This window comes from Acomys russatus, chromosome X, assembly GCF_903995435.1.
Source record: "Acomys russatus chromosome X, mAcoRus1.1, whole genome shotgun sequence".
In the NCBI taxonomy this organism is placed as follows: domain Eukaryota; kingdom Metazoa; phylum Chordata; class Mammalia; order Rodentia; family Muridae; genus Acomys; species Acomys russatus.
The window spans coordinates 44,784,754-44,800,503 of record NC_067169.1 but is presented as its reverse complement, the minus strand read 5'-3'; the positions used below and the strand labels follow the sequence as shown (position 1 = coordinate 44,800,503).

Below are 15,750 nucleotides of genomic sequence, written 5' to 3'. Positions count from 1 at the left end.
GTTTAATTTCCATGCATAATAGCACTAGTTTTTGTTGTCATTTTTAAGGGAAGATTAACAGATAGTAAGTACAAACAAATCCAAACACGCACTGAATAGAAAAGTGACAAAGAAAGACCTCTTTAATGTTAATTATAACTGGTAGGAAGTGTAGACAAATTATTATCTGTTTTCTGTATGATTTTTAAAAGACGTTTAGTTAGTAACTCTGTCAGATATAGAGTTGGGTTTTCTTTTTAAAACAGGTGAAATGACATCTTATCATCTTATTGGTTGGCAGCTCACATGGTGAGTCATGAAACATATATAACCTCATCCCTTATTTCCTGTTTAAGCAACTTGTCTTACCCCTGTGACAAAAGCAGTGTACAAACTGAGTGTTAAGATACTTTGACCTCCATTCACATCATGCCATTTCTACACCATTATTTGAAATCTGGGAGGCACCCTCACTAAGTGTTCTACTGCTTGACCTTATCCCTTCTTAAATGTAGGGACAAAGAAATTAATAAGAATTGGTTCTTCTGGTTCCATTTATGGCTTTCAAACAAAGCAAAGTGCAATTGTACAACTTACTAATAAACTGATACCTTTAAAGAATAAGAAAATTCATCTTTTTTTGTATTATAATTTTTTTTATTAATTCATTCATATTACATCTCAATTGTTAGCCCGTTCCTTGTATCCTCCCATTCCTCCCTTTCTCCCGCTTTTACCCTATTCCCCTCCCCTATGACTGTGACTGAGGGGAACTTCCTCCCCCTGAATATGATCCTAGGGTATCAAGTCTCTTCTTGGTAGTCTGCTATCCTTCCTCTGAGTACCACTGGGCCTCCTCATCAGGGGGACATGGTCAAATATGGGGCACCAGAGTTCATGTGAAAGTCAGTCCCCACTCTCCACTCAACTGTGGAGAATGTCCTGTCCATTGGCTAGATCTGGGTAGGGGTTTGATGCTCACTGCATGTATTGTCCTTGGTTGGTGCCATAGTTTGAGCAGAGCCCCTGGGCCCCGATCCGCCCGTCATAATGTTCTTCTTGTAGGTTTCTAGGACCCTCTGGATCCTTCTGTTTCCCCATTCTCCCATACTTCTCTCACCTAGAATCCCAATAGGATGTCCTCACCTCTATCCCACTTTCCTGGCGAAGACTTTCATGGGACATGCCCCTTGGGCTAGTGTCTATATATAAGTGAGTAGGGCTTCGTCAAGACCCAGCTATTCCACTCCTTGGAATACACCCAGAAGATGCTACAGCATACATGGACATATGCTCAACCATGTTCATAGCAGCCTTATTCATAATAGCCAGAACATGGAAACAGCCTAAGTGTCCCTCAGTAGAAGAATGGATAAAGAAACTGTGGTACATTTACACTATGGAATACTACTCAGCTATTAAAAACAAGGAATTCCCAAAATTTGTGGACAAATGGATTGAACTAGAAATGATCATAATGAGTGAGTTCACCCAGAAGCAGAAAGACTCAAATGGCATATACTCACTTAGAAAATTCATCTTGTCCATGTATTCAGAGTAAATTTTAATCCTGCCTTCTTTATTTAGTATGCTAAACTAATAAATTCTTGGATCTTTGGCAGTTGTGTACTATTTTGAACGTATTTACTGGCCCCTAACTTTTCTAAGTCCACTCAGTTTTCTATCCTTTGGGGAGGGGACTTTAGTCAAGATCCAGTGGAAGACTATACATTCAAAGCTACACTACTTAAATTGTAATTTGAACTTTTCAGGTGGAGGATATCAAACAAATTCTTATGAAATTTCTGGTACGTGCCTGGAGTTTTATTAAATATCATGGGAAACTGGCAAAGGGGCATGAGGCATAGTTTTAGGAAACTATAATCTAAATAGGAAAGCGTACTTGGCAGTTACTCTATATTTGAGACCTGAAGCTCTTTAATGAACTTATAATCTTAGAAAGCTGTAATTCACTAAATTTTAACAAAATAAAAAAAATAGCAATTATGTAACAACTACCATAGTTTTGATTTTTAAGATGGGGGTTTGTGCTAAGGAGCCTAGGCTGACCTTACCTCATCATCTTCCTACCTTAGCCTCTAAAGTAGCAGAGAAGTAAGCAGAGCACCGTCACACCTAGCTCAGTATCATGTCCTGAGCCAAGGGATCGTCAAGTACCAGAGCACAACTTGATTATTAAATAATAACAGTGCTATTATCTATCTATCTATCTATCTATCTATCTATCTATCTATCTATCTATCTTTCTATCTTTCTATCTTCTATCTTCTATCTAAAGGCAGGTTCTGCTGGCCTCTAACTCACTGTCTTCCTGACTCTGTCCCCTGACTGCAGGAATTATAGGCATGATACCAGGCCCAGGACTTTGTATTTTCATCTATAAAATACAATGTTCAGAAAGCTGAAGTCCCTTTTCAGATGTTTCAACACCTGAAATAAGCAATGGCTACTTCAAACCTCTGAAAAATAGTGCTTATTTAAAGTTGTCCTTGAACTACCAAGAAGAGACTTGATGCCCCAGCATCATATTCAGGGGGAGGAGGTCCCCCTCAGTCACAAACATAGGGAAGGGGAATGGGGTGAAAGTGGGAGGGAGGGAGAGAGGGAGGGAGGAATGGGAGGATGCATGGGATAGGATAGCAAATGAGATGTAATATGAATGATTTCATTTTTCAATTAAAAAATAAGTTAAAGTTGTCCTTGAAAACATAGGAACTAGTTTTATGCCTCTAGAGAACATATACAGAAGGAACTGTTTCAATTTAAAATCTAATAGTTGCTAGCATTGTTTAAGCATGTCTTAAGGAAGGAAACTGAGCATAGTACATAACTAGGCAGAGATCACCCAGCTACTGTGAAAGTCACTCATTTCTATACACTTGGTATGATGGTCTTAACTAAAATTCTTTGATTTACTGTTTGTATATAATACTAGTTTTTACTGGGAGAGTCTGATGTGAGAGGGGGCATGTCCTTTAAGAAAAGGGAGAACTTTTCATAGGAATCCCTCTCAGTTTGTTTGTTTTAATTTTAAAAATTTACTTTATATGTGGCAATATTTTGTCTATACACATATAAGTTTAACATGTTTAGTGCACACAGAGGCCAGAAGAGGGTATTGAGTCCTTTAGAACTGTAGTTTACAGATGTTCCTGAGCTGCCATGTGGGTGAGTACTGGAATTGAGCCATGGTCTGTAAAGGATAGCCAGTGTGCTTAATAATTGAGCCATCTCCTCAACCTCATGTTTTCCTAACTTTTAAGTTTGGAGCATATATCTAATTAGCATATGCAAAGAGGTAGGTTTACAGTCTCTAAGGAAGTTCAGGATAAAATACCTTGATAACAGAAGAGTTTGTTGTTTTTGTTGGTCAATGGTGATTATAAAGCCAGATTTTCTTCCTTGTCTTTCCAGGGCTGGTTGATATGTGAGGAGCCAACTTGTTGCAATCGCACTCGACGTCTTCCCCTTCATTTCTCCCGAAATGGGCCTCTTTGTCCAGCCTGTGTGAAAGCTATACTTAGACCAGAGGTAACTATCTCCTAATGTTAAACTACAATTCAGGGGCAGTGGAGGGCTGTTTGTCCAACCTTTAGCTCTGGGAAGCATATGCTGTATGTTTGCCCTGTCGAGACATCCCTCTATCACAATCCTACAGACATCAAGAAAATACGTGCTTTATTTTTTTCATATATTTTAAGCAATATTATATTTATGTCAAGGGGAAGCTGGTTAATTTCTATGATTTACTCATTTTTCATAAAGGTTACAGCTTCATAATTACAACTCCTCTGTAGAAACTGCTAATGTCTTTAGACTTGATCAGATCACATTTTGTAAGTAGCAGAAAATCTTCCAAAATTGTTCTTTATAGGATTCATTTTGTGGTGGGTTTCTCCCCTATGTGGCATTAAGTTGTTTATCGGTATCTCCAGAGGTCATTGGTTCTTTGGCAAACCTTAGTATATTCACTTGTGGGATAACACATATTGCCATTAGTGACTCCCAGCTGTGGAACATGGTGTCTAGAAATGCCCCCTTTGAGTACCTTCAATTCAATCATCAGTTTCCAACTGGTGAACAGAATGTTTGCAGGCCTGTTGAACATAAAGGGACTCAGGGCTAGTTACTATCTACTACTAAACTAGCCAAACTTAAACATATTTCTTTAAGTTTTCTAGGAACTTGTACTGTGATGATGTGTAGTCTACTTCACGGAATGTGCTTTTTGTCCAAGTTTATATCATCGTTTGCAGGAAGTTTGTTGAGAAGATAAAAATTGGCAACCTATTATTTACTTATTGTGTGTGTGTATGTGTGTGTGTTTGACAGAGAGAGAGAGAGAGAGAGAGAGAGAGAGAGAGAGAGAGAGAGAGAGAGAGAGAGAGAAGGCTATGATGGTGATAAGTTTTTTATTTTAAATGTATTCACTTCAAGTCCTGCTCTTAGCCTCATTTCTCCTAACCTCCCAGGCCCACTCCCCCTGCCCCATCCCATATTCCTCAGAAAAGGGAACTCCCTCCCTTTCCCATCCACCCCAGCTCATCAAGTCCTTTTAGGACTGGGCATGTCCTCTTCCCCTGTGGCCTGGCAAGGCAGTCCCACCAGCAGAAAGTGACAGAGACAGCCCCTGTCTCCCTTACTAGAGGATCCACATGAAGCCTGAGATGCCCATTGGCTACATCTTTGTAGGAAACTTAGGTCAAGGCCATGTAAGGTTGGTGCTTCAGTCTCAATAGGCCCCTCTGAGCCCTGGTTAGTTGCTTCTTTTGGTCTTCTTGTGAAGCTCCTGTCACCTCCAGGTCCTTTTCTTCTTACCCCCAATTTCCCACAAGGCTCTATAAGCATTGCCCAATGTTTGGCTGTGAGTTTCAGCATCTGTTTCGAGATACTGCTGAGTGGAGCCTCTCAGAGGACAACTCTGCTAGAGTCCTGTCTATAAGCATAGCAGAGAATCATTAATAGTGTCAGGGGTTGGTTCTCTTCCATGGGGTGGGTCTTGGGTTGGGCCAGGCATTGGTTGGGCATTTGTTTAACATCTGTTCTATCTTTATTCCTGAACATCGTACAGGCAGGGTAAATTTTGGGTCATACCTTTTGTGGGTGGGTTTGTATTCCCTCCCTCTGCTAGGACTAGTAGAACATTCACTTGTCTAGTTAGAGGATGTCCTTTTCAGTGTCTGTGGCCCTGGATACTAGGAGTCTCTGCTAGAGTCCCTCTTATATGCTCCCCATCCCTGGGAACCTACCCTAACTTAGGTCTCCAGCTTGTCGTAGAGGTGTACCTGCCTACAGTTTCTCTTATCTGTACAGGCCTTTTGTCCTCCTGCCCCTGCATTCCCTGGGTCTCATCTCCACTCTCTTATCTCCCTTTGTTTTCTCTTCTGCCTTGTTTCCTCTCCTCAACCATTACTTCTGTCTATTCTTTTTTCCCCTTTTGAGTGAGATTTAAGCATCCTCCCTTGGATTGTCCTTGTTAGTTAGCTTCTTTGGGTATGCGCATTATAATATACTTATCCTGTGATATTTGGCTAATATCCCCCACTGGGTGGAGTCTCTCAGAGGACATCTATGTTGGGCTAACCATGTGTGTCTTTCTAGGTCTGGGTTACCTCACTCAGAATGATCTTTTCTAGTCCTATCCATTTGCCTGCAGATTTCAAGATTCCTTTGTATTTAATAGCTCAGTCATATTCCATTGTGTAAATGTACCATAGTTTCTTTATCCACTCCTTGGTTGAGGGACATCTGGGATCTAAGTTTCTTTCCAGATTCTGGTAATTACAAATAAAACTGCTATGAACATAGTTGAGCAAATGTCCTTGTTGTATGGTGAAGTGTCGTTTTAATTGGGTTAATTTGTTTATTGGTGTTTAATGTTTTGAGTTCTTTATATATTCTGGATACTATCCCTTTGTCGGATGTAGGATTGGTGAAGATCTTTACTAATCTGTGGACTGTCATTTTGTTTACAACCTTGGCTTTAAAGAAACCTTTCCGTCTGAAAAAGTCCCATTTATTCATTATTCATCTTAGATCCTGAACTGTTGGTGTACTATTCAGGAAATTGTCTCCTGTGCCAATGAGTTAAAGATTGTTCCCCACTTTCTCTCCTACCACATTTAGTGTGTCTGGTATTAGTTGAGGTCTTTGTTCCACTTGGACTTCAGTTTTTACAGGGTGATAAATATGATTTTTTTTTTCATTTTTCTACATGCAGCCAACCAGTTAGACCAACATCATTTTGTTGAAGGTGCTATCTTTTTTCCATTTTATGGTTTTAGCTCCTTTGTCAAAACTCGAGTGTCCATAGGTGTGTGGGTTTATTTCTGGGTCTTTGATTCGATCCCGTTGATCAGTCTATTTCTATGCCAGTACTGTGTATTTTTATTACTATTGCTCTGTAGTAGAGCTTGAAGTCAGGGATGGAGACACCTACAGAAATTCTTTTATTGAATAGGGTTGTTTTAGCTATTGAATATTGTTTTAGCTATTTTGGGTTTTTTGGTTTTTTTTTTTATATGAAGTTTAGAGGTCTATAAAGAATTATGTTGATATTTTGATGGGGCTTCCATTGACTCTGTAGATTTCTTTCTCAGCCTGTTTGACATTTGTATACTAGAGGGATACTGATCTTTTTAAATTAATCTTATGTCCAGTCACTTTGCTGAAGGTGTTTATCAGCTGTAGGAGTTCGCTGATGGAATTTTTGGGGTCACTTATGTATGCTATCATATCATCTGCAAATACCAATACTTTGACTTGTTCCTTTCCATTGTGGGTCCCCCAATCCCCTTTGTTGTCCTATTGCTCTAGCTAAAACTTCAAGTACTATATTAAAGAGACATAGAGTGGGCAGCCTTTCCTTGTCCTTGATTTTAGTGGAATTGCTTTGAGTTTCTCTCCATTTATTTTATGTTGGCTATCGGCTTGCTATATATAGCCTTTATTATGATTAGGTATAAGCCTTGTATTCCTGATCTCTCCAAGATTTTTATCGTGGAGGGGTGTTGTATTTTGTCACAGGTTTTTTTCTGTATCTAATGAGATGATCATGTGATTTTATTTTCTTTTAGCTTGTTTATATGGTGAATTTCATTGGTGGGTTTTTGTATGTTGAACCATCCCTACATCCCTGGAATGAAGCCTGCTCGACCATAGTGGATGCTATATTTGATTTGTTCTTGGATTTGGTTTGCAAGTGTTATATTGAATATTTTGGCATCATTGTTCATAAGGGAAATTGGTCAGAAATTCTCTTTCTTTGTTGAGTCTTTGTGTAGTTTAGGTATCAGGGGGATTATGGCCTCATAGACTGAGTTTGGCAATATTCCTTCTGTTTCTATTTCGTGGAATAGTATGAGATGTATTGAGATTAGTCTTCTTTGTCTGTCTGGTAGAATTCTGTGCTAAAATCATCTGGCCCTGGGTGTTTTTTGGTTGGGAGCTTTTGATGGCTGCTTCTATTTCCTTAGGGGTTATACGATTGTTTAAACTGTTTACCTGATCTTAAATTAACTTTGGCAAGTGAAATCTATCAAGACAACCATCCATTTGTTTTAGATTTTCCAATTTTGTGGAGTAAAAGGTTTTGAAGTAAGACCTAATGATTTTTTTTGGATTTCCTCATTGTCTGTTCTTATGACCCCTTTTCATTTCTGATTTTGTTAATTCAGATACTGTCTTTCTGCCTTTTAGTTAGTTTGGCTACCAGTTTGTCTATATTGATTTTTCTGAAAGAATCAGCTCCTGGTTTTATTGATTTTTTTTTTAATTGTTCATTGTGTTTCTAATTCACTGATTTCAGCCCTGAGTTTGATTTCCTGTAGTCTCCCCTTTGGTGTGTTTGCTTCTTTTTGTTCTAGAGTGTTCAGGTGTGCTGTTAAGTGGCTAGTATGGGATCTCTTCAATTTCTTTCCGAAGGCACTTAGTGCCATGAACTCTTCTCTTAGCACTGCTTTCATTATGTCCCATAAATTTGGGTATGTTGTGCCCTCATTTTCATTGAATTCTAGATTGTCTTTAATTTCTTTATTTACTCCCTGACCCAGTGGTCATTGAGTAGGGAGTTGTTCAGTTTCTGTAAGTTTGTAGGCTCTCTGTTGCTGAGTTCCAGTGTTAATCCATGATGGTCTCTGATAAGATATAGGTTCATTTCAATCTTCTTGTGTCTGTTGATGTTTGCTTTGTGACCAAGTATATGGTCAGTTGTGGAGAAGATTTTGTGAGCTGCTGAGAAAGTATATATTCTTTTCTGTTTAGGTGAAATGTTCTGTAGATATCTGTTAGGCCCATTTGATTAATGGTGTCTATTAGTTTCATTATTTCTCCTTTTAGTTTCTGTCTCAATGATCTTTCTATTGGTGAGAGTGGAATGTTGAAGCCTTTCACTATTAATGTGTGGGGTTCAATGTGTGACATAAGCTTTGTTAATGTTTCTTTAATGAATGTGGGGGCCCTTGCGTTTGGGGGCATAGATTTTCAGAATTGAGACTTAGTCTTGGTGTATTTTTCCTTTGATGAGTATGATATGTCCTTCCCCATCTCTTTTGATTAGTTTTGGTTTAAAATCTATTTTGTTAGCTGTTAGGATGGGTACTTAACTTGCTTCTTGGGTCCATTTGCTTGGAATAACTTTTTAAGCCCTTAACTCAGAGGTAATGTCTATCTTTATTGCTGAGATGTGTTTCTTGTATGCGGCAGATTGATGGATCCTGTTTTTGCATCCATTCTGTTAACCTGTGTCTTTTTATTGGGAAGTTGAAGCTATTGATGTTGAGAGATATTAATGACCAGTTGTAAATTATTGTTATTTTTAAATCAGTGGTGTGTGCCTTCTGTCTTTTGGGTTTGGAAATGTGGGGTTATTTGTTTCCTTTGTTTTCCTTGGTAAAGTTAGCTTTCTTGGGTTGGTGTTTTCCTTCTAGTATCTTCTATAGGGCTAGATTTGTGAATAGACGCTGTTTCAACTTGATTTTGTCATGAAATATCTTGTTTTTTCCATCTATACTGGTTGAAAGTTTAGCTGGGTATAGTAGTCTAGGCTGACATCTGTGGTCTCTTAGTGTCTGAACAACATCTGCCTAGGCCCTTCTGGTTTTCATAATCTCTGTTGAGAAGTCAGGTAAAATTATGATAGGTTTACCTTTATATGTGACTTGGCCTTTTTTACCTTGGAGCTTTTAATACCCTTTCTTTGTTCTGTACATTTAGTGTTTTAATTATTAAATGTGAGGAGGATTTTCTTTTCTGGTCCAATCTATTTAGTGTCCTGTAAGTTTCTTATACATTTATAGGCATCTCTTTCTTTAGGTTGAGGAAGTTTTCTTCTATGATTTTGTTTGAAAATATTCTCTGGGCCTTGGAGCTAGGAATCTTCTCCTTCTATTCTTCTTAGGTTTGGTTTTGTCATGGTGTCTCAGATTTCTTGGATATTTTACGTCAGGAACTTTTAAGATTTAACATTTTCTTTGATTCATTTAATGATTTCTTCAGTCATATGTTATACACCTGAGAGTCTCTCTTCTATTTCTTGTGTCGTTTAGGTGATGCTTCCTGTTCTCTTTCCTAGGTTTTTCATCTCCAGGATTGCCTCTGATTGTGTTTTCTTTATTGCTTCTGTTTCCATTTTTGATCTTGAACAGTTTTATTTGTTTGATTGTATTTTCTTGTATTTATTTGAGAGATTTCTTTTCCTCCTTCAGTGCTATTTATCATTTTTATAACATTAGATTTAAGATGATTTTCTTGTATTTCAGGCATGTTAGAGGTATCCAGGGCTTACTGAAGTAGGATATCTGGGTTCTGGAGGTGCCATTTGGCCCTGGGTTTTGATGCTTGTGTCCTTACACTGACTAGTAGTCATCTGGTTGACCCTGGTATTAGTAAGTGTGTTGGTGCCTGATGGAAGTTGGCCTTTAGGATTGTAGGTAGAGCTGGTGGACCTGTGTGGTAGCAGAACACCCATTTTTGGGTGGCAGCAGGCCTCTGCAGATACAGTGAAAGCTAGTAGTCTCTGTTGGATGATGGTCTCTCATGGTTGCATATCTCCAGGACTGTTGTTCCCTGATGGTTGGCTGTCTCAGGTACTGAGGATGGAGATGTGGCTTGTTGTTACCTGATGGCTGCCTACCTACCTCTGAGATTGCAGATAGAGACAGGGCCCGGTAAATGGAGCATGCCTGGAAGATGGCGGGTGGAGTACACGGGGTGGGTGGGGTGTCTAGTGCAGATCACTTGCTTATTTTCTAATGTAGAAGCAACATTCCATCTCTGATTTTTTATGTAAAATCTGTTCTCTGAAAAAGATGATATACAAGCTAATATTAGGAACATACTTTTGTTTTATTGTCTATTTCTCTGTTCTTTTGCATATCTATATGTAATTTTGACTGTGGTCACAATGAAGACATACTTTGTAGTTATCAAGCATTTTTCTGTGTGGCTATTTCATTCATTACATACAATTTAACTACACTTCTCATTGCTAGGCTACTTTTCAATAACGCTATACTTAAATTTTTTATAATGTGTATTTTCCCACTTAAATGATTTTTCTTTATCTCAATTATTTCATTAGGATAGCGTGTTCTCAAAGTGTCTGAGTAATATATAGTAGTGATTCATATTGCCTTACAGCTTTCCTGATAGCTCTCCTAGTTTTTACTGTCTACCAATACCTTATGAGTATACTGGTTTTGTTGGTTTTATTCTTATTATTATGTTATATTATGTTGCACTTGTTCTCAGACAGGGTTTCTCTATGTAGCTCTGATTGTCCTGGAACTTACTCTGTAGACCAAGCTAGCATTTAACACACCAACCTGAGTATACTGTTTTTAATAGAGCCATTCACACATTTGGACATTCTAGTAACTTATTTTTAAGTAACTGAAGAAATATTCAATGTTCCTTGACTTACATTGTAAAACCTTGATAATTATCAGGGTAAATTATATGGACTTTAAAAAAAATGTGGAACCTGTCAGCATTAGCTGTCCTGAAGAATTATATTTGCGTCAGTCTCAAGACTTACATCAACAGGTAAATAAACAGAACAAAGACATATGTGTAGACGTATGGTGCCTCATTAATCTAGTTGTAGAACAGTGCTCCTCAACCTTCCTAGTGCCTCAACCCTTTAATACAGTTTCCCATGTTGTGGCCTCCAACCATAAAAGTATTTGCTTGTTACTTCATAACTGTCATTTTGTTACTGTTATGCATCATAATGTAAATACCTGATATGGGACTCGGTGTTGTGACTCACAGGGTGAGAACCACTGCTATAAGAAGAATCATCTTGCTTCATGTTTCAACTCATGGCAAGAGAAGGAAAAAAAGAAAGATAGCTTTATGGATCATTAAGCTTTGGATAAACATTGGTAGTGGTGCTAGTAGTAGTTTAATATAGATTTACTGTCCTTTTTTAACGAGCCAACACAAGCAATTCAAAGTGACTTGCTTTTTTCTTTATATTCTACCTTTCTCCAAACTATGACTCCTCCCCCCAACCCCAAAACTATGACTCCTCCCCCCACCCCGAAACAGGGTTTCTCTGTATAGCCTTGGCTGTCCTGGACTCACTTTGTAGACCAGGCTGGCCTCGAACTCACAGAGATCCACCTGCCTCTGCCTCCCAAGTGCTGGGATTAAAGGTTTGTGCCACCATGCCCAGCCAAACTATGGCATTTAAGTAGATGTTTACCACAGTCCAAGCTACTGATACCTAGAAGAAGCTTTGATACATTGGCTCCTCAGACATGAACCTCTGGAATTACTGTTTCAGAGCATCCTGGTTAGTGAAACTGTCTTTAACCTTTCCTAGTGGAGCCTTGAAAGTGAGGCTCAGCTCATTTTTCTATACTCCATTTTAATTGCTAGTGATAAGTTAGGAAAGTAATACTTATAAGAATTTTCTACTAGGAATAAAAATATTAATCTTCCCAGAGATACCCAAGAAGCAGTTGTACAGTGAATAGCATCACTGCAGTTTCTACAGGTTTTCCAAAGTATCTCTTTTACAAGATTATACTCGTCTTACCAGGTGTGGTGGTGCACACCCAACACTCAAGAGTCAAAGGCAGGTAGATCTCTGAGTTTGAGGCCAGCCTACTCTACAGAGTGAGTTCCAGGACAGCCAGGGCTATACAGAGAAACCCTGTCTCAAAACCTCTACCCTCAAAAATAGAAAAGTAAATAAATGAGTTAATTAATTAATTAATTAATTAATTAAAAAGAGAGAACAGAAAAGATTATCCTCATCTTCTTAAGTTCTCAGTTACTGAGCCTCAGCTATATCTTTTATTTAATAACTATGCCAAGTGTAGTGGTGCATGTTTATAATCTCAGCACTTAGGTGTCTGAGACAGGACTGCCATGAGTTTGAGGCCAGCCTGGTTCCTTTTGAGATTCTGTTCTCAAAATGTTTTATTAAACACCTACTATATTCCTGTAATATTTGTTGAGTGTCGGGGACATTTATAGATGTTCTACATTTTTTTATTTATAAAGATGAATGGATAAAGAAAATGTGGTATCATTACACAGTTTCGTTTTATTTAGCCATATAGAAGAATGAAGTAATGTAATTTGCATGAAAATATGTCAAACTGGAAGTTATCATCTTAAATGAAACAATGCAAATTCGGAAAGGCAAATATTTCATATGTTCCCTATATATAGACTCTAGGTTTAAGAATACCATAGAGAGGATAAGGGGCACCTGCATAAGTATAGTTAAACTACACTGTAGGCATGTATGGAAATGTTTTATACACTTACTACTAAAAAGTTAAAAAAAGAGTTAAAAAAGATTGTATAAAATTGTTGTCTGTTCGCAAAAATAAAATGTTATTTGTATATTGAGCATGTGTATTTCTAGTACCAATCTCATGGAGACTTCAGATAGGCCCAAGTTTGTGGTAAGCACTAGATGTTTAATGTGCTGTTCTCGGCCTAACCAAATGAATCTCTCTTAGTCCTATGTTACAGTTGATCTGAGTACTTTTGAGAATTGTCTTGGAATATACAAGCTAGCTCTCCTTAAGACTCGTGTTGCTTAAGTTAGGAGCTTTAAAAAAAAAAAACAAAAACTGGAATAGCCTTTTCCCAGGGCTTTGGAAATGTTCTTTCTTCTTGGATACATTAAAATATATTTTCTGTATCTTTAACATTTCTTTGGATTCATAGGATGCCTTTAAATTCAGAAGTTGAAAGTTTCGTGTATATTTATATTACTAAATAATACCATCCTCTTTCTTTGTCCTGGTGACAAATCTTGGACTTTTCTAAATTAAATTAATAAGGATATGGCTTGAGCCTTTTTTAACATGGCCAGTATGCACAGATAGAGGCTGAACCACAGGAGATTCTAATTAATCAAAAACAAGCTTAAGTTAAAAGAACAATTTAGTCTTTTATTATAAGGTAGGTCTAGTGGTTTCTTCCTTTAATCTTAGCACTCAGAAGGCCCAGGTAGAAAGATAGCTATGAGTTCAAGGCCAGCCGAGGTTATGCTATGAATACCTCCTCCTAGATACAAACAAACCATCTGTTTTTGTTGTAGAATTAAGATTTCAAACCAAATTAAACCTTTCCTCATTGACATTTCTAATTTTGATGTGCACCTAAGAAACCATCTGCATGTGACTCCTTGGGTCATGGTAGTAATAAATTAGGAAAATAAACAGTTCCTAGGGCAGAAATAATCTAGTAGAGCTCTTTTATTCAGTTGCTTATACAACTAATTTTCTTGAAGGCCACTTCCAAGGGAAACAGTGACATGACCTTTGTTCTACTTTGGGACAATCCTCAGTCTTGTATTGTAAAATTGCTAAGATCCCTTCTGTCATCATCAGTATCATACACATTTTCTGTTCTTTCAGTGAGAGGGGAGAATATGAGCTCAAGGTCATCATACTTTATGACTTTAGAATAGCTGTACCTAAACAAATTGTTGGTGTGATGAGCAAGAGTTGGATCAAGATTATTCCCAAGATACTTGGGCACTGTTATGTTGCTATATAAGAAAAAAGTAGGAAAAATGAATGGGGTCTCTTAAGGCATTACATATGAAATGGGCATGGGCCAAAGGACCTTAGAGCTGTGTTAGGAAATCTAAAATGTTGCCACCAAGGTATTGATGATGTTCCAGTAGAAAAAGAGGCTTTACTGTGGCAGGCCATTTTAGAGTTTTGTAATTTTGATGTGCTTAAACAAAGAGATTGCTGAATTCTAATTATAGCTTCTCTACTACCAAGCAGGTATTCAACTTTTAGTTTTCAATATATTTTTCAGTTTTCTTCTAAGACAAAATTGAAATAACTTAACTTTAACCATTTAAAGGTAAATAGTGTATTGCCATTTAGTACATTCATAATATGTTACTGCCATGTCTATTTCCAACTGTTTTACTATCCCAGAAACAAACACTGTACCTATTAGTATCTATTCTACATCCTCCTCTCCTCCTAACTACAGTAAACTGCTTATCTGCTTTCAGTCTCAGCAATTTACCTATTCTGAGAATTTCATATAAATGAAATCAGATGGTGTCACCCTTTCTGTCCTGCCTTCTTCCATTTAACATACTATTCATTCTTGTTGTATCATGTATGAATTTTCATTCTTTTTAGGTGTCCAAATAATATGTAATTAAACCCAGATGTATTGTTCATCCATTCATTTGTTGATGAACATTATTTTGGTTCATTTTTACACTTTACATTTTTTTAAAGTAAAAAGGTCATGCATATTCCCTGAGTTTGTTATCTATGGTTCACTTATTAGTCTTATTTCCAAGGGTGGTATTGCATGAATCTAGACTGGGTATTGGAGACCAACCAGCACTGTGTACAACAAATACCTTCCTACAAACTTTGCAAAATGTCTCAGCACATATATCACTGTCCCATTGTGGGTAGTATGGGTCCTGAGTTTGCTTTGGTTACAGTTTTGGCTTTGAGACTTCTGATGTTGTGATTAGTGTCCTTTCTTTAACTTTTCTAAAATATTGATTAACATGTTGAAGTATGTTTATGCACATGCCAGTGGAGAGCCACCTTCTTCCAGGCAGTACTAGTCCATTTTCATCAGCATCCTTTGTGTAGAAATGTTCTACTAGTTGCTAATTATATTTGCTTCTAAGTTATAATTGTCCTTAAGGATTTTGCTCAAAGGTTTCTCCTAAGGAAAATATGTATCATTTTGATCAGATGCTGATGGCATCATGGTTTTATAATTGTGTTGGCCTTGGACTGAGAAATCATGGAACCTGCCCCCTTTGACTGGTCATCTCAACAGCGTTTAAAAAAGAATGAGTCTTTTTACTCATTTTACTCTCTAGAATCAAATTGCTCAAGAGGATGAATCATAAACTCACTTCAATTTAAATATATCATAAATTGTGCTGACAAGAGAATGTGTGACTGTATATGATGATCATGGTCAGAGTCTTGACCACACTTAGTACTAAGTCATACAATGTGATGTACTTTGCTGACACATGTTAACTAGTTAGAACTACAAAAGTAGACCCAAAAGAAAGAAAAGAAGCTGTAGTGTGAAAAACTTACACGAGGAACTTAGATCTCTCATACTGGAAAGAACGCTTCCTGCAAAGTAAAAGATCCAGATGCTGCCTCAAACAGGCCTTTATTCCGATGGAGGAGATAGGGAGATCTAGATTCCCCACACTCCAGTGGCCAAAGGAAAAAAGGGCTGCAGCGGCTTTGTGATCTTAGAGCTCCT

General features: G+C 37.7%; 1 protein-coding gene across 1 annotated transcript in view; it reads left to right on the top strand.

The window, feature by feature from the left end:
- Pola1 (DNA polymerase alpha 1, catalytic subunit) overlaps window positions 1-15,750 on the top strand; it is a 310,463-nt gene that overhangs the window by 191,781 nt on the left and 102,932 nt on the right. Inside the window, exon 35 of the mRNA XM_051142383.1 lies at window positions 3,415-3,531. Within this exon, the coding sequence (XP_050998340.1) occupies window positions 3,415-3,531 (117 nt within the window). The remainder of the gene's footprint in view (window positions 1-3,414; window positions 3,532-15,750) is intronic.